The sequence below is a fragment of the Dryas octopetala genome, chromosome 4, assembly GCF_963921425.1.
Source record: "Dryas octopetala chromosome 4, drDryOcto1.1, whole genome shotgun sequence".
NCBI classification, from domain to species: domain Eukaryota; kingdom Viridiplantae; phylum Streptophyta; class Magnoliopsida; order Rosales; family Rosaceae; genus Dryas; species Dryas octopetala.
The window spans coordinates 16,178,104-16,201,839 of record NC_141369.1 but is presented as its reverse complement, the minus strand read 5'-3'; the positions used below and the strand labels follow the sequence as shown (position 1 = coordinate 16,201,839).

Here is a 23,736-nt window from a genome sequence, read left to right as displayed (position 1 = left end):
AACAATCAGGTTTTGACATGCAATTCAAAATTACACTATTTGACAAGTCTGGAGACGCGCCAGAGGTTCATTTTTTTTTCAACTTGGGTGGGTTAATTTTATATTTTGGGCGAGGATGGAATTTTTTTGGTTTCAATTTCAATATTTTGTGTTTTAATTTTTTTGTTTTAGTGATTTTCAGTTTTAGTTTTTTGAATTTTAAATTTTGTAGGGGGTTTTTTTTAGATCAAATTTTTTAAGGTATTAAGTATTAACAAGTTTAATTAAAAACCTTATACTAAAAGTCTAAAACTATATACATTACACATTTACATGTGTTTTACATTTTTAATCAATATTGTATCAAAATGTTTAGGCATTCTTGAGTTGGGTAAAATTTGTTGAATATCAAGTACCCAAAAGTGCCAATACATATTTTGCCAATACACATGCTTGTATTTTGCTGCCCCTTTATGTATTAACCAAAATCTTTTTCTGTTTTTTAATCATTGAATAATGCTGTTATAATTGGGATCCTGATCAGTCCCTGTCGAATCGTTTAAAATCATTTCAACAGATCAAACGCAATGGATGAATTGTCAAAAGAACAAAGCAAATGCCATTTGTTTTTTCAGCCCAACTGATATCCAAAACAAGATTGGAAATCGTAATCAAGTTTTTTCGATGTATAAAACCTCCTGAAACTGATATAAACAAACAAGATTATACATGTCAATTTTTAATGGGATTTGGATGTTATAAATGTTATTTATATTCCATTCTCTCATAAAAATCCATCCATTCAACAAAAATCCATCCATTCATAAAAAATTTCATCCATTCATTTAACTAATCAATATTTGTTCAAATACATGTTCCAAAAGCACGGAGAGTTTCAGAGACCAATTTTGATCCTTGGAGAACATAATGGGACCATTGGAAGTGGTTTGGAAAATATCAGCAACTAGCTTGAACACACTTGGTATGAAATACTAGTCAATCTTCATGTGTTGATTGCTGAGACGTTGCAGACCACACAATGGCAAGATACTCTGCCTCTGCAATAGGTCTGGAGGCAAGGTTGCTTCTTCACACAATTTTAACATGAAGATATACATTGAGTGAACAGAACTACCAACCCAATTATTCAGAAGCACAATTTCACATAACAAATCAAAACTATGAATTCATAGCATTTAATGCAATAAGAGAAACCAGACACTTCGCATTAACCTAAGACAGACTTTCAATTAAGCAATAATTGGTACCAAGTGTATCAAATTAATTGGATTGACAAAGAAAACCAAGCAGTTAGGAAGAGATCTAATTTACATTATCTCAAATTTGGTATTAATAATGGTTCCAAATCCAATATAGCTTATTAAGGGATTGTGCACTAGATTTCCCTTCTTCTCTAAACCAATTGAATACCTCTCACAAGAGTGTCAAGGCAGAAGTAATCCAATGAAAAAGACGTCTCTATCCTAATGACTTTTCCAGCTATAAAATGGTAATCTACTATATCAGGTCATAAATTAAACTTCCAAACGCAAATAAGTAGTGCCATGAAAGTATATGTAAACAGGAACGAAAATGCAATCACCTGAACTTTACTTTTATAAGTATCCCAAATTGATCGAAGTCCATTTCATGCTCATCTGAGAGAAAAAGTTCCCATAAAAATGACAATTTCTAGAAAGTGCAATATTGAATTCTGGGGCAAGTAATGGTCCATTACCTCGTGGAAATTAGCTTTGATAAATAGCAGCCCTTCAAAAGCCAATGGAGCAACTTTGAATACCTTGACAAAGGATGGAACTGCGATGTACTTGGCTAGCAACCTTGAAAACATTTTGGTGCTGGTGAAGAAAAGCTATCATGTTTTCCTTGTAAGAACCCTGACATTAGTGCAGAAAGCATGGTCAGTATAATAAACACAAAAACAAATTGCATTCAGGAAAGTCCTATTATTATTTTTTGTTAAGGAAAAATGTCAATCTAGAAGGGTGAGCATTTTAAGAGAATCATAAAAGTACAAAACAAGAGGGGCAAAAAAAAACAAAAAACAAAAAAGCAGCTCCTAAGGGTTCATACCAGAGCAGAAGCACCAAAGAATAGAGAAGTTCTTCAATTGTTGCAATTGTATAGCTGTCCAGATTTTGTTCTAGATACTCTTTAATTTAGATCACTTCAAAGCAAACTACACTCTTAAAATGCACTCTTTGAACGTTGTCTAGCAGTTTGAAATGAAGGACACTTCACATGCACTCTTCTCCTTTACCTGCTAATTCAAATTTGTTGCCTAAATTAAGAACCAAGGAGAAAGTCATTTCAAACTGCATGAACTGCAGATAAACAACCAACAAGCTCTATTTGTCTTGTTAACTGAACTAAACAATCATATATCTGTTTCGTCCGAGGGTGTGATTTGTCTCTGACAATAAACTCATATACAATGTCATTGACCTCAATTGAGCTGCAACCAGGAGTCTTCTCTACTCCTCTCTCCTTCATCATATTTTGCACCCTCCCTGCCTCCTCCCACATATTTGATTCCCTATACATTTTTGCAAGCAAAATGTAAACTCCACTATCATGAGGGTCCAACTCGAGAAGCTTGGAAGCTGCTCTTTCTGCCATCAAAATATTTTTATGAATATAACAAGCAAAGAATAATGCACCCCACACCACAGCATCTGCCTTAACTGACATGCCATTGATAATCTCTTCTGCTTCTTCCAAATGACCAGCCCTACCTAGAAGGTCCACCATGCAAGAGTAATGTTTAAGTAATGCAATCACTATTCTTCCACTAAAAGACTGGTTTTTAGTATGGTTTGTAAGGTACATGTATTGATGATATAAGTATCTTTCTAATAATCCGGTTAAAACTTAAGGTCAACATTATGATGTCTAGATAAAGTCATGCAGATTACAGATTGGCACAGGAAAGATACATGTATATTCTTTCTTTTAATCAATGCAGCAGAGACTTATTAGTAGATAAATAGCACACACATACACACACACACATTCCAAAAGGACATGAGCAGTCATAAGCATTTATAGCGTTTTGCATGCAAATGTCCTGAAATCCCTAAATATATCCATACCTTGAAATCGAACAATTATCAAAACTATCCACATGAACCCATACCCCAATAACAATTTTAAGCCAAATCTTCAAATTAAATGGGAAAACGTCAAGACCATACCAAACCCATAGTGCAAAATACCTTAAATTAACAGAGCACAACAGAGGAAGGAGTGAGCAATTCGTGTGATGGATGTGCAATTCGTGGTTGAGCTCTGTCCCATTAAATTGATTCTTTGTGAAGTGAGCTCTGTCCCTCTGGAAGTGTGGATGGATCTCGGATTGGGTTGTGCACTGAGCTCAGCTCTGCCCCTGTGGAAGTCTCGATGTACCCATTAAATTGATTCTTTGTGAAGTGAGCTCTGTCCCTCTGGAAGTGTGGATGGATCTCGGATTGGGTTGTGCACTGAGCTCAGCTCTGCCCCTGTGGAAGTCTGGGTTTTTTCGTGAAAGGCTACCGATAAGTGCTAACCCTGTATATTAGCTCACTTTCTCTCTCATCTCATTAACTTGCTACCTGCTGGCCCATAAGTTTTTTTCTTAACCGTTAGATCAACATTTACTGATCTAACGGTCAAAAGCTTGAAGGCATCTAATGCCTGCAGTTATGTTAGAATTTCCGATGTTTCAGACACCAACTTCATAGACACCGGTGAAAATAACGTGGTATCATTTGAATACAGCAATACAAAGCAACAGCCGTACGAGTCTCTTAGAAGCTTCCCTCAAGGAACCAGGAACTGTTACAAACTAAAGGTTACAAGTGGCACCAGATATTTGATCCGAGCAATTTTCGTTCATGGGAATTATGATGGAAAAAACGAATTGCCAGAGTTTGAACTACATCTCGGACCCAATTTGTGGGATTCAGTGAAGCCTTGGAATGGCTACATTGACGAGGTCAAGGAAGTCATACATGTCTCTACGCGAAGCTACATACATGTTTGTTTGGTGAACACAGACTCTGGGGTTCCATTTATATCAGCAATTGAGCTCAGGACCTTACCTAGTGACACTTATGAAACACAACAGAACCAGTCCATGGCACTTGTCTCGCGCTATGACACGGGTGTTATAGCTAAGCGCAATGCATACAGGTGAGTACTCATTAATTGTTTGAGTAGTCAATTAATTTTGGGTTGGATATTCTAATTCTACATTCAATAAATTGTAGTCCCTGAACTTTTGATTCGATATATAGTGATAAAATGTCTCTGTGTCTGTGTGTTAATTAATTCAGGTACCCAGCGGATATTCATGATCGCTTCTGGTATTACTATAACCAGGATGATTGGACACAGTTGAACACCTCATCCATCGTCGACTATGATGATAACAACAGTTACCAACCACCATCTGATGTTATGCGCACTGCTGCCACCCCAAAAAATAGAAGTGATTCCTTGGTTATTACTTTCTGGCCGCCTGAGAATGCTGATAGAGATGCAGAATATTATAGTTACTTGCACTTTGCAGAAGTTGAAAAGCTCCGACCCAACCAGTCTAGGCTGCTCTATACTATAAGGAAAGGAAGCATTTATGGGCCATTTGCTCCTGAATACTTGTACACAACTACTATTTTCAGCAGAAAGCCTTGGAGTTTTACAGGACAATATTTTAATATTACTATCACTGCAGCTGATAACTCTACCCTTCCTCCCATCCTCAATGCTTTCGAGATTTATATAGCAAAGAAATTCTCAGAATCAGAAACAAACCAACAAGATGGTAAGTAATTATTACCTTATTATTTAGCCACTATGCAATTAAATGATTAATTGTTTTAATTTGATGGGGCTTTCGATCTGTTTGTGTATGAAAATATTAGTTGGTGCAATCACAAACATCAAGTCAAGTTATAACATTGGAAAGAACTGGCAAGGAGATCCTTGTGCCCCTCAAAAGTACTCATGGGAAGGTGTCAAGTGTAGCTATCCTGAAAATGAGCCCCCAAGAATCATATCCTTGTAAGTATCATTGTCTCTATTACACACAAAGTTAGTCATGATCGATCATGACATATATTCATATTAATTAATTCAAGTTCTTATTGTGTTTAAAATAAGGAACATATATGCAATCTGCAGGAACTTGTCCTCAAGTGGATTAACAGGCTTCATAGCTTCTTCTATTTCCAATCTCAGCATGATACAGACTTTGTAAGTATAAATGTGACAATCAGTTAATTTCCAAACTAATGACAAGGTAGAGTGATAAACAGCATGTGGTCAGAATTTCATTTGTCACAATCTGTTTAATGATCAACAAGGTATCAGATCAGAATTTCATTTGTCACAATCATAAATGAGTTGATGCTGCTCATGATTTCAGGGATTTATCGAACAACAACTTAACAGGAGTAATTCCAGATTTTCTCTCTCAATTCCCAAATTTAGCTGCCCTGTAAGTTATTTGGTTAAGCATGAACTGCAAATGATAATATTATAATAATTAATTAGTTAGAAAGCATAGTGATGATGGATACATGCTTAATTTACCTTTGCAGAAACTTGGAGAAAAACAACCTGACAGGCTCCGTTCCGGTAGGGTTGATAGAAAGAGGAAAGAATGGTATGCTATCATTGAGGTAAGCTTTATTTAGAAAACCATGACCTTTAAACTTTGTGTTTGACTCACCTTAAAAGTACTGTGTATTAGAGCATAGGTCAATTACCGCGCGTAGATGTTAACATCTGCTAGCTACTAATATTAAATAGGAATTTATAATTGGTAATTATAATTAATCAAAAACTAACTACAGTTTCCATCAACCATTTTGATGTCAGTTTGTGCGAAAATCCAAATCTATCCGAAAATGTTTCTTGCAAATTAACAAAGAAGAAGAAGAAGAAGAAGAAGAAGAATTTTGTTATTCCTGTAGTAGTGTCAATCATTGGAATTTTCGTCCTATTAACTGTAGCAGCAATCTGCTGGTGGCGATTTCAAAGGAAAAGACAACATGGTAAGACTTCAACATATTTGTTAATTGAGCATTTGGAGATAAATAATGAAGGCTGATGGTTTTGATTGTAAAAATATGCAAGCATCATTAAAATTGCAATGGCCTTATAGGAGATGTCACAGATGCAAACGCCACCATTCAATTTGGGTCATTGGAGTCGACAAAACGAAAGTTTACATACTCTGAGATACTCGAGATCACCAACAACTTCAACAGGGTTCTTGGCAAAGGTGGATTTGGAACAGTTTATCATGGCTACATAGAGAAAACTCAAGTAGCTATCAAGATGCTCTCGCCATCATCAGTTCAAGGGCTTCAGCAATTTAATGCAGAGGCATGCTTATCAAAATAAACTAATACAATGTTTTTAAGCTCAATCATTTATAATGTAATAACATATATGTTTCGACTGTGGCCTCTTAAATGACAGGTTGATATTCTTATGAGAGTTCATCATAAGAACTTGACAAGCCTTGTTGGATATTGCAATGATGAAACCATGCAAGGAGATCCTTGTGCCCCTCAAAAGTACTCATGGGAAGGTGTCAAGTGTAGCTATCCTGAAAATGAGCCCCCAAGAATCATATCCTTGTAAGTATCATTGTCTCTATTACACACAAAGTTAGTCATGATCGATCATGACATATATTCATATTAATTAATTCAAGTTCTTATTGCGTTTAAAATACGGAACATATATGCAATCTGCAGGAACTTGTCCTCAAGTGGATTAACAGGGTCCATAGCTTCTTCTATTTCCAATCTCAGCATGATACAGACTTTGTAAGTATAAATGTGACAATCAGTTAATTTCCAAACTAATGACAAGGTAGAGTGATAAACAGCATGTGGTCAGAATTTCATTTGTCACAATCTGTTTAATGATCAACAAGGTATCAGATCAGAATTTCATTTGTCACAATCATAAATGAGTTGATGCTGCTCATGATTTCAGGGATTTATCGAACAACAACTTAACAGGAGTAATTCCAGATTTTCTCTCTCAATTCCCAAATTTAGCTGCCCTGTAAGTTATTTGGTTAAGCATGAACTGCAAATGATAATATTATAATAATTAATTAGTTAGAAAGCATAGTGATGATGGATACATGCTTAATTTACCATTGCAGAAACTTGGAGAAAAACAACCTGACAGGCTCCGTTCCGGTAGGGTTGATAGAAAGAGGAAAGAATGGTATGCTATCATTGAGGTAAGCTTTATTTAGAAAGCCATGACCTTTAAACTTTTTGTTTGACTCACCTTAAAAGTGCTGTGTGTTAGAGCATAGGTCAATTGTACCGTAGATGTTAACATCTGCTAGCTACTAATATTAAATAGGAATTTATAATTGATTATTATAATTAATCAAAAACTAACTACAGTTTCCATCAACCATTTTGATGCCAGTTTGTGCGAAAATCCAAATCTATCCGAAAATGTTTCTTGCAAATTAAGAAAGAAGAAGAAGAAGAATTTTGTTATTCTTGTAGTAGTGTCAATCATTGGAATTTTTGTCCTATTAACTGTAGCAGCAATCTGCTGGTGGCGATTTCAAAGGAAAAGACAACATGGTAAGACTTCAACATATTTGTTAATTGATCATTTGGAGATAAATAATGAAGGCTGATGGTTTTGATCGTAAAAATATGCAAGCATAGATGCTCATTAAAATTGCAATGGCCTTATAGGAGATGTCACAGATGCAAACGCCACCATTCAATTTGGGTCATTGGAGTCGACAAAACAAAAGTATACATATTCTGAGATACTCAAGATCACCAACAACTTCGAGAGGGTTCTTGGCAAAGGTGGATTTGGAACAGTTTATCACGGATGCATAGACAAAACTCAAGTAGCTATCAAGATTCTCTCGCCGTCATCAGTTTAAGGGCTTCAACAATTTAATGCAGAGGCACGTTTGTGTCCAAATAAACTAACACAATGTTTCTAGATCAATCATATATGATGAACTAAGATTTAGAGTTTGCCGTGTCTTAAATTACAGGTTGATATTCTTATGAGAGTTCATCATAAGAATTTGACAAGCCTTGTTGGATATTGCAATGATGAAACCAACTTAGGACTTGTCTACGAATACATGGCCAATGGAAACTTACAGGAACATCTTTCAGGTTTGGCAAAATTCACTATTAATTTCTCTAGTATTAATTCTAAACTTTGGAGAGTCAATAACTCAATCATCAGAGGCTTTGTATATGCTTGAAACTTTGAAACTTTACAATTAATTCTATACTCTGAAACTTTCTTGCATCACTCATGAATGAGGTTCTTTTGCATGAGAAAGGCTTAGTCTCTTTAATTTTAAATGTATGTAGATGGCAGATCAAATATCTTGACTTGGGAAGACAGACTTCGAATAGCAACAGACGCTGCACAAGGTCTGCAACTAAATGATTGTCATGATCCTTCTTTATCTAGCATCTCCTTTTCTTCTTGAAATTTTTGTGTAAGTAATGTCTGAATTTTGAAATGCAGGACTGGAGTACCTGCATTGTGGTTGTAAGCCACCTATAATGCACAGGGATGTGAAATCAACAAACATACTGCTGAATGAAAGTTTCCAAGCCAAACTTTCTGATTTTGGCCTATCCAGAAACTTCCCTAGCTACCAGGGACTCAGGCGTCCAGCCTTGTTGCTGGTACTCCAGGGTACCTTGACCCTCAGTAAGTATTTTTCGTTTTTAATTTACCCATGATCATTTTAGTATTAAAACTATTAGCACTTCAGTGAATCAAATTGCAAGCATCAATTAAATAAAGCAACAAGCCAACAAGAGCAATGAAGAAAGAAACTATAAATTAATTGACCTTTGGGTAAAATCTTTTGCATCAGAAGATATGACCTGAGTTGAATTGCATGATTTGGCTTGCAGGTTCTACCTATCAAACAGGTTAAATGAGAAAAGTGATGTTTATAGCTTTGGAATTGTGCTGTTGGAGATCATAACAAGTCGACCTGTTATATCAAGAATGCATGAGAGAATTAACATCAGTCAATGGGTTGGTTTCATGCTTGCAAAAGGAGACATTTACAGAATAGTTGATCCAAGGTTAGAGGGAAATTTCAATGTCAACTCAGTCTGGAAAGCTGTGGAAATAGCAATGGCATGTGCATCTATAAGTGCCATCAAAAGGCCACTCATGAGTCAGGTAGTGGTGGACTTAAAGGACTGTATGGCAACCGAACTGGCTGGGACGAAACAGAACCACGAAACTGGATTAACAGATTCCATTGAGATGATGCCTGACAATTCGATCATTAATCCAACTCCCTCAGTTAGGTATTATTTCAATCCTGCAGTTTACCACGTGTTAAAATCTTCAGGTTTTATGGTCTTAATAAACAAACTCTTTGGAATAGATACTGTTATAGACAAGGCTAGCTAGGTTTATTTTATTATGTTTAGGATTTGGATTTATATTGTAAGCGGTATTTTTTATTTTTAGCATCTTAGGGTTGTTCTATTTAAATTAAGCGTTATTTTGTATGCATTTTAGTCAAGTCGTCTTCTTCTGTTATGTAGACTTCTTGTTCATTTTTAATCTATGAGAGTGTTTTTTGCATCTGTTTGTTCTTTTGTTGGATTTTTCTTCTATTGATTTTGTAACGGATACCATTTTATATATGCATGGATTGCAACTAAATTCATAAGTACATAATGCATCTTGTTGAGAAAGGAGGCTGACTGCATGTGCAAGAATTTTGATGGTTTCACTATTAGCGCCTATGAGGGACCAAATTCTCAAACCAAAAACAAAAACCACTTATCACCTATTACCTATTTTGTCAAGGTAATAACTTTTGACATTTTTTTGGTGCTAAGGGGGCGAAGCCAACTTTTGACATTTTTGGAGCTAAAAATACTGTTACTTAAACATGTATATATGTGTATACAAACTACAAAGGTATGAACATTACTGTCCACATAACAATTTTTGAGCCTTTGTATGCCTGTGTTTGGGCTTTCTCTGGTCCGTCTTTGTGGCTTTAATAATTGCAAGAGAGAGCTTCTAAATGTACCTAAAAATTCCTTTAATTTCCCACCCCCGAAAAACTTTTCCCTTCAATCTTAGCCCTCAATTAAAAAAAAAAAAAGAATTAATTAGACATACTTCCATTTTGAGAGACCAATTTGATATTATCTCATATACCCATTTCAAACGACTTAGTCAATGAGTATGAGTCATGCGCGTGCATCCAAGAACCTTGACTTGGCAGTAGCTTCCAAGCAGTAGCAGTCCCCTCTGTACTTTTCATGCATTCACGTTTAGAAGATTTTAAATCATTATTTAATGAGTATGTCGTTATTAAGGGAGACTAAAAAGAACAGATCGAGATGTCGTGATTAAAGGAGACTAAAAAGACTTCAAAATAACGGACAATTCTTCAAGCATTCTGGCACATCATGAATCCTTCTCTTCGTACAGTCACTGAAACGAATATTAGTAAAAACGATTTGCAAATACCCAGCTATGTATTTTTTTTATTATAAAGGCAAAATAAGAATTTGGTGTTACAGACTTCACAAAAAATGAAATTGTCTAAATTATTCTTCATTAAAAAAAAATAGTCACATAAATACAACTAAATAAATAAGATAATACTTGTAAAATATAATTATTAAAACAAAATTTTAAAAATAAAAAAGTACATCCCACCACTTTAAAACATTAAGAGAATAGTGAAAAGTTATAAAACAAAAGAACAAAATACATAATAAAAAAGCCAATTAACACTCTTGGAGTCGCATGTCAAGAGAACTATTATAAAGTAAGAATGAAGATTAATTTTGGTGTTACAAGTTTTACCAAAATTTAGTTTACCTAATCTACTATTTGTTAAACAAAATTATTAAAAAGAATAAATATTATTTTAAAAGATTAAAACAGTAAAAAGTTGTTTAAATATAATTAAGAAAATATAATTAAGAATAACTAATTCACTCACTAAGTGCAGTTCAAGTTTTTGCCCAACTCTTTCTTTCTACGCTTAGTTTTAAGGGCACATCTCTCCAGCAAGGTGTAATCTTTTAACTTATCCATTGTTCGTATGGTAGATGGTCTCCGTGTTGAGAAGTAATAGCCACGTTGCAATTAAACTTAAGTTAATCCTAATTTTCCATTAAAATTTGGTCCTACAACGGAATAATCAATCAAATCAATCAAATCAATCAACTTGTTGTGGAAATTGCCCTACTTCTGCGTGGGCATGGAATATAATTCTGTGAGAATCTTGACTTGACTTGTCTGTAGCTTCCATACTACTACTTCCCTTCTGTGTCACTTTCTGCTTCTGGCCACTCATAGATTAATCAACTAATTAATGGGTAATTATATTATATGTCCACAGCACAGAATTAAAATTTGGTTACTTAAATTAGATGTGAACCCCATATATGGCGTGTTTATTTATATTTACTGCATGTTGCACATCACACGTGATAAATATAGACCTTTTACGACATGTGTATGTTTCAACGGCGTCAGTTTTGGTGCGGTGCCAGTTAACGATGGGCCATGGTGCATGTATGTCCCTCCTTCATAAATTCATGGAAGTGCAATAACAATTCCCATGACTGCAAAAACTTTAACTTGTAGAAAGGGCCACAGGGTCCCCTCATAGATTATAGGGTAAAATACATTTTTAGTCCCTGTGTTTTGAGCTGAAAGTACATTTTGTTCTCGTAGTTTCAATTTTGTCAATTTAATCTTTGTGTTTTATGAAGTTTGCAATCTTAGGATAATTTTAACAAAAATCAAATCTTCAATTTTGGGAAAAAATATCCACTTGTTTTCAACAAATGGTTTGTTGGGGGATTGAAAGATCATCTAATGGGCTTTCTAAAACTACTTTCAATTTTTTTCTAAAACTAAATTCATAAGAACATAATACATCTTGTTGAGAAAGGAGGCTGACGGCATGTGCAAGAATTTTGATGGATTCACTATTAGCGCCTATGAGGGACCAAATTCTCAAACAAAAAACAAAAACCTCTTACCAACCTAGCTATTACCTATTTTGTCAAGGTAATAACTTTTGACATTTTTTTGGTGCTAAGGGAGCGAAGCCAACTTTTGACATTTTTGGAGCTGAAAATACTGTTACTTAAACATGTATATATGTGTATACAAACTACAAAGGTATGAACATTACTGTCCACATAACAATTTTTTGAGCCTTTGTATGCCTGAGTTTGGGCTTTCTTTAGTCCGTCTTTGTGGCTTAATAATTGCAAGAGAGAGCTTCTAAATGTACCTAAAAATTAATTTAATTTCCCACCCCCTAAAAACTTTTCCCTTCAATCTTAGCCCTCAATTAAAAAAAAAAAAAAGAATTAATTAGACATACATCCATTTTGAGAGACCAATTTGATATTATCTCATATATCCATTTCAAACGACTTAGTCAATGAGTATGAGTCATGCACGTGCATCCAAAAACCTTGACTTGGCAGTAGCTTCCATGCAGTAGCAGTCCCCTCTGTACTTTTCATGCATTCATGTTTAGAAGATTTTAAATCATCATTTAATGAGTATGTCGTTATTAAGGGAGGCTAAAAAGAACAGATTGAGATGTCGTTATTAAAGGAGACTAAAAAGACTTCAAAATAACGAATAATTCTTCAAGCATTCTGGCACATCATGAATATATCCTTCTCCTCGTACAATCAGTACGTGAAGCGAATATTAGTAAAAACGATTTGCAAATCCCTAGTTATGTATTGTTTTTTTTTTAATTATAAAGGCAAAAGAAGAATTTGGTGTTACAGGCTTCACAAAAAATGAAATTATCTAAATTGTCTTTCATTCAAAAAAATAGTCACATAAATACAACCGAATAAATAGAATTATAATTGTAAAATACAATTATTAAAACAAAATTTTAAAAATAAAAAAATACATCCCACCACCTTAAAACATTAAGAGAATAGTGAAAAGTTATAAAACAAGGAGAAAAAAATACATAATAAAAAAGCCAATTAACACTCTTAGAGCGTATGTCAAGAGACTAGTACTATATATTATAAAGTAAGAATGAAGATTAATTTTGGTGTTACAAGCTTTACCAAAATTTAGTTTACCTAATCTACTATTTGTTAAACAAAATTATTAAAAAGAATAAATATTATTTTAAAAGATTAAAACAGTAAAAAGTCGTTTAAATATAATTAAGAATAACTAATTCACTCACTAAGTGCAGTTTATGTTTTTGCCCAACTCTTTCTTTCTACGCCTGGTTTTAAGAGCACATCTTTTCAGCAGGGTGTAATCTTTTCACTTATCATTGTTCGTATGGTAGATGGTCTACGTGTTGAGAAGTAATAGTCACGTTGCAATTAAACTTAAAGTTAATCCTAATTTTCCATTAAAATTTGGTCCTACAATGGAATAATCAATCAAATCAATCAATTTTTTGTGAAAATTGCCCTATTTCTGCGTGGGGCATGAAATATAATTCTGTGAGAATCTTGACTTGACTTGCCTGTAGCTTCCATAGTATTTTTTGTTTGACACATGGTATAAGCTGTTAGTCAATATTGAAAGGATTTTTTTATTCTTACATAAGAACCTATATAAGTATATATTCGCATATTTCAATGTGTGAGTTGAGTTCTAAATAACTACGTGATCATGATGAATGCCGTCATCAGACTACTAGATCAATAACCGGCCAATAGTTGACTTTAGGCCGATCAGATTAGGCATTATTTTAAGATATGATTAGGCATTATTATAGTATATGATTAGGATTGATTGTTGGATATAACGTGACTGTGAATATAAAGTAATAATGCGTTAAGTTGTCCTTGTATATTCGTTCTTTCCAGTTTCTACCCACCCATCAAGGTTTATTTATTGATTTTTTGGTAAATGTATAGTTTAATTTTTTTTCTTTGCTAGCTCCTTTAAGATAGTATAAAACATTCTGTGTACTGAAAATTAGTGAAATTTCCTGTTCCCACCGCGTGAATGCAAATCTAAACGTTGAATGAAATAATATTTTTTTTTTGGTTTGGTGATTTTTTTTTTTTTTTTTGGCCAATTGGTTTGGTGATTTATGATTACATATTTTCTATCTGATCTGATTCAGTCTAATTTGACATCTATAAAATTATTCTTAATGACTTTGGGTGTGTGGTGGGCCCACGATTAGACATGAAAGAGAAAGGTCTATTTGTGCTTTAATTAGCTTTAGCATAGGCGTGACTTAGACTTTTCAGCCATGATATTCATATATTGCGCGCTTATATAACATGATGATCATATTCAATGAACACAAATAACTTGATTGTATTGCGTCTTGCTTTCCATGTAATGATGTCGCGAAAATTGAAGCAACTTGCAGTGCTCGCTGGTTTTGTTCTTAATCTTATGCTCCTACTTCATGCCCAGGATCAATTAGGTATGAGTTTGCAACAAATCTGAACAAAAAATGTTTATTTTGGTCAACATAGTAATTAATTATTTGTCTGTCGACTTTGCTGCACTGATCTGCAGGCTTCATTAGCATAGATTGCGGGCTACTTGGAAGTTTAAGCTACAGTGAAACGACAACGGGCATTAACTTTATTTCAGATGCGACTTTCTTAGACACCAATGCTGAAAGTAAGGTTGTAACATTGCCTGATCATTACATAAACACGACGCAACGGCCGTACTGGTCTCTTAGGAGCTTCCCTCAAGGAATCAGGAACTGCTACAAAATAAACGTCACAAATGGCATCAAATATTTGATCCGAGCAAGTTTTTTTTATGGGAATTATGATAGTCAATTTAGATTACCGGAATTCCAGCTGCATCTTGGGGCAACTATGTGGGATTCAGTGGGGTTCATGAAGGAGTCCACTATCACAAACAAGGAGCTCATACATGTTGCTATGCGAAGCTATATACATGTTTGTTTGGTGGACACAGGCTCCGGGGTTCCATTTATATCAGCCTTAGAGCTAAGGCCTTTAACCAATACATCTTATCCTGCAGCTAATTTCGGGGATTCCTTGGCACTTGACCAGCGGTGTGACACTGGTCAAATAGCTAATAGAGAGTACAGGTCAGTCATCTCCTATCACTTACCTAGGAAATCAATATATTCGAAACTATATGTATACATGTATATACAGGTTATATAGGAGATTATATAGGAGGAGCTTTTTAAGAATTACATTTGACAACAATCAAAAGGAATCGCATTGTTTCGGGCTACTTTACATCGTAAATCAATAATTTGAATTGTCTAATTTTTAGATGTATATTTAAAAATCATCTTTGCAAAAAAAAAAGAAGCAAAATGGATACTTGTTTGACCATTTAATTATCATCATGATTATTTCAGTGTTTATGTACGTGTAACACTGTATTTGTCTATTTATTTGGTCATAGTTAGATAACTAAATGATTTCCGATTTAGTTAACTTTTTGTAAAAATAATCATTGAGTGAGACATAATAAATGAACGGTTCGGATCATTGAATTGCATTGAAAGTTTGGTTCTCATATGTTACTATATATTTTAGTCCTGTCAAAAGAAATTCCCTTGAGCTCCTCCACATATTGGTTTGATTATTCTTTTTCATAAAATACTGATGAAGTATTTCTCGATCTCTCTACATTTAGGTATCCAGATGACGTTCATGATCGCTTGTGGTATGGGTATGAGCGCGATGATTGGACACAATTAAGTACGGCATCCGTCATCGACTCTGAGAATCTGAATACTTACCAACAACCATCTATTGTGATGAATACTGCTGCCACGCCAAAAAATGCAAATGATTCCTTGAACATTTTCTGGCAGCCTTCTGATAACAATGCAAACTATACTATTTACATGCACTTTGCAGAAGTTGAAAAGCTCCAAGCCAATCAGTCTAGACAGTTAAGTATTATTAGCAACGGAGAGCTCTTTTATGGACCAATTGTTCCTGACTACTTGGCCACAGATACTGTTTTTAGCATTACGGCTTGGAGTGACGGACAATATATTACTCTTTCAATCATCAAGGATGAGAACTCTACCCTTCCACCCATCATCAATGCTTTTGAGATTTATAAAGTTCTCTCACAATCAGCTGAAACAAACCAAGAAGATGGTAATTAATTACTAATTCTGATTTTTTTTTTTTCATTTTCTATCAATTATGATATTGACTAATTAATTATTTGAGGGTATAGAATTGTCATTTAGAATTTAAATTTTAAGTTCTAATTATCATGTTATCGACTCAAAACTTGAAAGATTTAAAACTTAAAATTTAAACAAGAAGTGTCAATCAAATATTTTCACTTGAAAAACACACAAAATTTGCACTTGCCAATCTATCGGCGCTATTAACTGCGGTGTGGTTAACCACTCTAAAAATGGAACTATATATATAGAAGGTTGATTTTGTTTTTTCTTCTAAAATATATTATACAAGTGGACGCAATCACAAACATCAAGTCAACTCTTAAAATTAAAAGGAACTGGCAAGGAGATCCATGTGCTCCTCAAAAATACTCATGGGAAAGTGTCAAGTGTAGCTATCCTGAAAATGAGCCCCCAAGAATCATATCCTTGTAAGTCTCTCTTCACCTTAGTCATCAGGATATATTAATTTCATTTTGATTCCCTGCATTTATTAATCTCTTATTGAATTATATGAGACGGAACATACAATCTGCAGGAACTTGTCGTCGAGTGGATTAACAGGGAAGATACCTACTTATATATCCAATCTCACAATGATACAGACATTGTAAGTAAATATATGTCTTAATTAATGACATGGCTGGTAGACAGGTGATCAGAATTTCATTCAGCAAGTTTTAATTTAAATGATTGAGCTGCTCATGATTTCAGGGATTTATCAAACAACAGCTTAACAGGATCAATTCCAGAGTTTTTGTCTCAATTGCCAAAGTTGAACGTCCTGTAAGTGATTTATTTGGATGTGGCCGGGGCTAAACTGCAACTCTTTAATTAATTAGTTAGAAACTTAGAAAAACATTTAATTGTGGCCGGAAAACCATTTAATTGATACAGTACGTGCTTACTTTTTGCAGAAACTTGGAGAAAAACAATCTCACAGGTTCTATTCCTGTAGGACTCATGCAAAGAAGGAAGGATGGTTTGCTATCATTAAGGTGTGTTTTAGATATTTACATATACATATTCAAACAGGTGCGGACGAATGAATATGCAAACATGCATGCCACCGAGCTCTCGGCGCTGTTTCTTCCGCCTGGTTTTGAGGGTATAGGTCGATGAGTTCACCTCTCATCTCCTCCTAAGATATAAAATAACCTTTGCGGAGGTGTTATATTAAGGTTTAGCTCTCACCCAAAATCTCAGAGCTAAATCATAAGATAAACGTCGACAAATCAGGTCCGAGCACTAGGTGTAGAAATTTTTTGCACTACTAAGTGCTCGGCACCTGAATGGGCCTATATATATAAGAGGAGTTTCTTAAGGGGATCCTTTTGATAAGAATAAAATCGCATGGGCTCAACCCTCAATGCAATTCAGTGATCCGAATTGTCGATCAATTTGCTATGTTCCCACCCAAGGATCATTCTTGCAAAAATTCAGCTAAATTAGAATTCATTTAGTCATTTAACTATGACCGAATAAATAAAAAACACAAACATATATCAAAAAAATTATCATGATAATCAAATGGCCAGACGAGTTCATATTAATTTTCTTGATTTTTGCGGTGATGATTCTTCAATGATGATCTAAAAGTAAGATAGTTCGGATCATTAAACCATATTGCGGTGTGGCCCAACAATGCAGGGGAATCCTAGCTATATATATCTATACTTTTCAAAAAATGTAAAATCTTTCTCTATATGTCTTGAAAAATTATTGTGTATAACGATAATACTATGTTGCATGCTCCTGTTGTGTTATGAATTAACTCAGTGTACAATCATTAAGCTAGGCCAAGGATTTGGCCGGACACAATAATTTCTCGACCAACAATCCAATTATCAAAACTGTGCATTTTTTAGATCCCTCTTCAAAGGATCATTTATGTAAAAAATTAGATAAATTGACCCAAAACTTACTACAGTATTTATCAACCATTTTGATGTCAGTTTGTGCGAAAATGCAAATCTTTCCGGACAAGTTTCTTGCAAAGAGAAGAAACAATACAATATCATTACTACCGTAGTAGTACTGTCAAATATTGTTGGAATTTTCATCCTCTTATCAACTGTAGCAACTATCTGGTGGGTCTGTAAAAGGAAAAGACAACATGGTAAGACACTAAGACTTCCAAATATTTGTTGCAGAATTTTTTTTTTTTTTTTGCTTTTGTTTCAATGAGTAATGAAGACTGAAGGTTTGAAATTATATAGGATGCAAGCTTAGATTTTTTTCTTTTTATATAAAAAATAAAAAGAAAACAAGTTGAAATGATATTTTCAATGGTTATTTAATTTAGTAGATGATACTCAGTCTTTTCTTTGTGGAAGGAGGTGTTGAATTCAAATCTTATAAACAACAATTATGAATTGATAAAAATAAAAATAAAAAGCTTGAAATGATGTTATGAAATCTCAAAAAATTTGGATTATCTTTGTCATATTTTTCCTTATTTTTAATTCAAGTAGTAATATTAGAAACTTAGGGGTTCTCCCATCTTGCCACCTCAATAAAGGAGAGGAACAGAAACGAATATCCTCTTGGGTCTCATGTGCCTACAGTGCCTTGGAGATCATATTCTATAATTCTTAATTATAACCATTGTGATCATGATGATCCTTTTTGGTGTAGAGATCATGATGAACTATGTCCACCAAAATGGGATGTTGGAGTCACAGGGTCAACGATTTACATACTCAGAGATTGTGAAGATTACAAATAATTTGGCGTCAATGATTGGAAGAGGTGGATTCGGAAATGTCTACCTTGGCACTCTGCCGAAAAATGAGATTCAAGTTGCTGTGAAGTTACTCGCTTCATCATCAAGACAAGGCTCAAAAGAATTTCAAAATGAGGTATTTACAATTTTAATAGTATACACATACAGTAATTCAGAGTTCTTTCTAATGTTAAAAAGATAAAGACGGCTACATTTGGCTTAGTTGATAGTACACAGTTTATCTTTCTCTCTCCTATTCCTCTCTCTCTCTCTCTCTCTCATACAGAAAGAAAGAGAGAGAGAGATGTGAGCGGTATCCAGCCTTGGGTGATGTTGTCGCGCGGCCTGCGGTGAGGGGAAAGGGGTGGGCCAGGGTGGGTTCTGGTGATTTTTTTATTTTTTGTTTGCTTAATATAATTTGAGGGCAAAAATGGAAGTTAGGAGAAAAGATTTTATGTGGTGTTAGAAATTTTTTTTTTGAGTATGAATAGGATTTCCTTGTGCTAAAAATGATAACTATAACAAATTGCAGGTTAAACTATTGATGAGAGCTCATCATAGAAACTTGGTTTCTCTTGTTGGGTACTGTGATGAAGGTGACACTATGGCACTTGTTTATGACTACGTGACCAATGGAAATTTGCAACAGCATTTATCACCTGGTATGTATATATATATAATCATCCTCAAATTCATAAGATCACTTGCTTCATTGGGATTGACCATCTATTGAAGTCTTTGTTAATCATTTTTAGTAAACTTTCAACAATTATATGGCATGGATGCATTATCATTCACAACTCTTGTGTGCAGATGTAACTACAAATGTTTTGACTTGGAAGGAAAGACTTCAAATATCAGTAGATGCAGCTCGAGGTAAACACCTCAATACAAAAATAGAAAATCCTTCAATAAAGTCTTATTTTTATTATATGAATTTTGATTTTCGTCATTTGACGAAAATTAAAATCTAATCTGGCACTCGATGAGGTTACTGACATTTAGTCTTATTCAAGAATGACAATCTAAATACTTTGTATAAGATATAATCTACCTAGTCTTTTCTCTTCCAATTTTCGTCATTTACCTAGTTTTGCATTCTTGAATTAATCTTGGAAGCATTAATCATATGAATATGAGATTAAGATTGTATGTATATCAATCTGGCTCATATAAGAAACTTAACATGAGTGACAAGTGGGGGACTATTCATTCAAGGGTTGAAATTACTTCAATGAATCTGCAGATTTGAAAAATTCCAAACATTAGTCAGTTAACCTAGTGCGTTGATGGCATTTTGCAGGACTGGATTATCTTCATAACGGTTGCAAGCCACCCATAGTCCATAGAGATCTAAAGACTTCCAATATCTTGTTAAATGATAACATGCAAGCCAAGATTGCTGATTTCGGTCTTTCTAAAGGTCTTGGAACTGAAAGTGCCACTCATGTATTAACAGACCCCAAAGGAACATTTGGATACCTTGATCCTGAGTAAGTGCATGTTATGTTGAGGGTATCCCATATGGGGAATTTTGTGAAGCCTAACTATCGTATGGGTTTGTCCCCCATTGCCAATTGACACATACTAGATCCCCATGTTGAATGGCTTGATGTTGCGGATGGGCATATTTATAGATCTAATTAACATTTTTTTTGTTCTGACCAGATATTACAACACTGGGAAGCTGAACAAAAAGAGTGATATATACAGCTTTGGGATTATGTTGCTAGAGCTAATAACCGGAAAACCAGCAATAATAAGGGATGTAGAACCTTCACCTATCCACATATGTCAATGGGTGAGTCCTAAATTTGAGAGAAAGGAAATTGAAAGCATAGTGGATTCAAGAATACAAGGCACCTACAACAACTCTTCTGCTTGGAAAGCTATAGAAATTGCCATGGCATGTCTGCCTCCAACAGCAATCCAAAGGCCTGACATAATTGTTGTATATAACGATTTGAAGGAATGTTTGGAAATTGAAATGCCTTCTGAAGTAACAAAGATTACGGAGATTGACGAGAACAATATTGAGAGCGATGACAGCGATGATAGTTTTGCAATGATATGAAACTTGTAATTTCCTTAATTACATTATATCAATTTGTATACATGTTTGTACATTTTAAGTAGTGTGAAATATATGTTCAGAAAATGACTCATTCAAGATTTTTTTGACGTACCAATATCTTTCCCATCACATAAAATTTAAATAAAAAAATGACAAGTTCTCAATTTGAAATAAAAAGACCAAGAGAAATGTTAAGGAAGGTTATAATATATGCAGCAAATAGTAGTCACAATTCAAGGGTGGGAAAAGTCAGTCAAACTTCCAGACTTGTATTTATACAAATGAAACGTCTCATACCAATTAACTTGTGGTCTAATGGTATTTTTTATCATGATGTTTGAAAAATTTTAAGTTAGAATTCCTCCTCCCTTTAAGATCAAAATCAAACATTCAAAAAGCATTGGATAATACCAAATATGCCCTCAACTCTTTGTCAATTTAGGTGGTTTAGTGCATAGGCGTGACTTATTAATCTTGTGCAAAATTACTATAATATATATATTTTGAAAGTTGGATCGGCAATTAAATGAATTTGGAAGATGTTATTTGCTCCAACCACCTTTTATCCAATTTTTTTTCTCTCAACATACATGATATTCATATATTAGACTTTCAAAAAAATTAATAAAAAAATTACTGTGTCAAATAAATTGATGACACTTAATTAATATCATTTCACAATACAAAATGCTATATAACCTCTTGATTGCTAAACAAAAATAAATAGGGTGATGCTAGGGTGCCTCAAAATTTGTGCCTTAATTGTGCCTCCAATTGGGTTAGAGCTGAACTTGTAGAGAAGCTGAAGAAACACATAGATAGGTCTGTTTATCTAGGGGTGGGTTCGGTACGGTTATCGAACCGAGAATCCCAAACCGGTGTAACGACCGAACCCCCTCAGTTGGTCATTTTGGATACTGAGTCCAGTACCGGAAAGTTGGTAAACCGACACTCGGTTGGACCGGCATTCTCAGTCGGCCCGGTTCGGAATGGGCCCTGACCGGGAAACACAGGCGATGCAACATATAAATTTTTAAGTATAGGGTTTAGGGTTTATAAATTTATATATTTTTTATATAAATTATAGAAATATATATAAATGTATTATAGAAAAGTATTTTAGGGTACAGAAATGTATAAAAATGTAATATTTAAATTAGGCTTATTATCAATTTTGCCCCCTGAACTATGATTCCATTCCTAATGTGCCCCCTTACTTTTTAATTTTATCAATTTACCACCTAACAGTTACAACGTTATTCTAATGTACCATTTCCGTCATAATTTCCGTTAGTTTTGTTGACGTGGTGCCTACTTGGCTACATAAACATAAAAAGTGGGACCCACCCCTTTAATTTAATTCAAAACTTAAAATTTAAAACAAAAAAAAAATATTTTAAACTCTAATATTTAGAAAGAAAAAATAATAATAATAAAAAAAATAAAAAACCAAACCCACCATCCCCTCGCTTCCCCAACCCGTGCCCAGGCCACCCCCACCTCCCTAAACCCTTCCGATCAGAAACTCACCCCACCACCCTCTCCTCCCGATCACCCACCTGCACAGGCCCCACCACCATTCCTGGCCAATGACCCCCCTCCTCTCTCTCTCTCTCTCTTTCTCTATTTTCCCCTCTCTCTAGATCTGCAAATTGGTGGGTGGCCGTCGGAGGGGATGATGAAGGTGATGGTGAAGTTGTGGTGGTGGACGAGAGAGTTGGTGGGTGGGTGCGACAGTGGGGCTGGGTGGGTGGGTGCTACGGGGTTGGGTGGGAGGGGGTGTGACGGGGCTAGGAGATTGGGTTGGGGGGAGGTGCAACGGGGCCGAGAGGGGCTAGGTTGGGGTGACGGTGAATTTGTGGCGGTGGACGAGAGAGTTGGTGGGTGGGTGCGACAGTGGGGCTGGGTGGGTGGGTGCGACGGGGTTGGGTGGGAGGGGGGGTGTGAAGGGGCTGGGAGATTGGGTTGAGGGGGAGGTGCGACGGGGCCGAGAGGGGCTAGGTTGGGGTGGGGTGGGGTGGGAATTGCAGAAGAAAAAAAAAGAAATAAGGGAGAAGAAGAACTTGAGGGGTGGGTTCCACTTTTGGATCTATGTGGCAAAATGAGTGGTGCTGAGTGGTCTAGAGAGGTCAAAATGACCAATATGCCCTGCCACGTCAGTAAGGTTAACGGAAGTTATGACAGAATTGAGCCGAAGGGGTACATTAGAATAACATTGTAATTGTTAGGTGGTAAATTGATAGAATTAAAAAGTAAAGGGGCACATTAGGAATGGAATCATAATTCAGGGGGCAAAATTGATAATAAGCCTTTAAATTAAAAGTTGTATATACTCGGTTCGGTTCGGTAAACCGGCGGTTCTAGGATCTGAGAACCGGAACTGACCATACCGGTTCAGTTGGCAAACCGATATCTCAGTACGGTTTCTCTTCGGTATGGTTATTCTTGGCATCGGTTGGAGCGGTTTCGAGTACGGTCTCAGTTTTTCGGTCAAATTGACCCAGCCCTATGTTTATCTATACTAAATCTTAATTTCTGCTCTCTTTTTCTTGGGTTCTTTTTTCAGTAGCCCAAGATCATTGATTCTGTGCAGGCAAATGTTTGAGATAACAATACAAGCTGCAATTGGATCAAAGGTTATTGCAAGGGAGACGTAAGTACTAGCTTAATTTTGTTGTTTTGCATCTTGTAACTCTTAAACAGTTTCTGTTCAGCTAAGCTTCTGTATGTTTGTGTTAGGATTTATGCTATGAG

At 35.1% G+C, this 23,736-nt stretch overlaps 2 protein-coding genes, 1 long non-coding RNA gene and 1 pseudogene across 5 annotated transcripts; 3 read left to right on the top strand and 1 right to left on the bottom strand.

Moving 5' to 3' along the window:
* Positions 1-795: 795 nt before the first annotated feature.
* LOC147287349 (uncharacterized) lies at positions 796-3,653 on the bottom strand. 2 transcript variants are annotated; one of them, XR_015121890.1, is made up of 4 exons: positions 3,216-3,653; positions 2,074-2,735; positions 1,718-1,877; positions 796-1,637 (listed from the first exon to the last, which is right to left on the bottom strand). It is a non-coding gene; the product is annotated as an uncharacterized LOC147287349 (long non-coding RNA). The 2 variants fall into 2 exon arrangements; XR_015121891.1 differs by having other exon boundaries at positions 2,074-2,612; positions 3,216-3,650.
* A 15-nt stretch (positions 3,654-3,668) lies between these two features.
* On the top strand, positions 3,669-8,852 carry LOC147287348 (putative LRR receptor-like serine/threonine-protein kinase At1g05700; annotated as a pseudogene). The gene is made up of 18 exons (XR_015121800.1): positions 3,669-3,682; positions 3,757-4,170; positions 4,314-4,801; positions 4,902-5,040; positions 5,161-5,232; positions 5,405-5,476; positions 5,580-5,660; positions 5,860-6,035; positions 6,146-6,369; positions 6,466-6,626; positions 6,747-6,818; positions 6,991-7,062; positions 7,166-7,246; positions 7,444-7,607; positions 7,725-7,948; positions 8,042-8,168; positions 8,373-8,435; positions 8,533-8,852. The product of XR_015121800.1 is annotated as a putative LRR receptor-like serine/threonine-protein kinase At1g05700 (transcript).
* A 5,507-nt stretch (positions 8,853-14,359) lies between these two features.
* Positions 14,360-20,405, top strand: LOC147287347 (putative LRR receptor-like serine/threonine-protein kinase At1g05700). Its single transcript, XM_086241664.1, has 12 exons — positions 14,360-14,461; positions 14,557-15,109; positions 15,673-16,148; positions 16,476-16,614; positions 16,722-16,793; positions 16,898-16,969; positions 17,101-17,181; positions 18,139-18,302; positions 18,821-19,044; positions 19,441-19,570; positions 19,722-19,784; positions 20,212-20,405. The coding sequence occupies exons 1-12, from the start codon at positions 14,374-14,376 to the stop codon at positions 20,403-20,405; spliced, it is 2,256 nt and encodes a 751-aa protein (XP_086097790.1). The 5' UTR covers positions 14,360-14,373.
* A 27-nt stretch (positions 20,406-20,432) lies between these two features.
* On the top strand, positions 20,433-20,982 carry LOC147287346 (putative LRR receptor-like serine/threonine-protein kinase At1g07560). The gene is made up of 2 exons (XM_086240901.1): positions 20,433-20,470; positions 20,577-20,982. Exons 1-2 carry the CDS (start codon positions 20,433-20,435, stop codon positions 20,980-20,982), a joined length of 444 nt encoding a protein of 147 aa, XP_086097027.1.
* Positions 20,983-23,736: the final 2,754 nt, after the last annotated feature.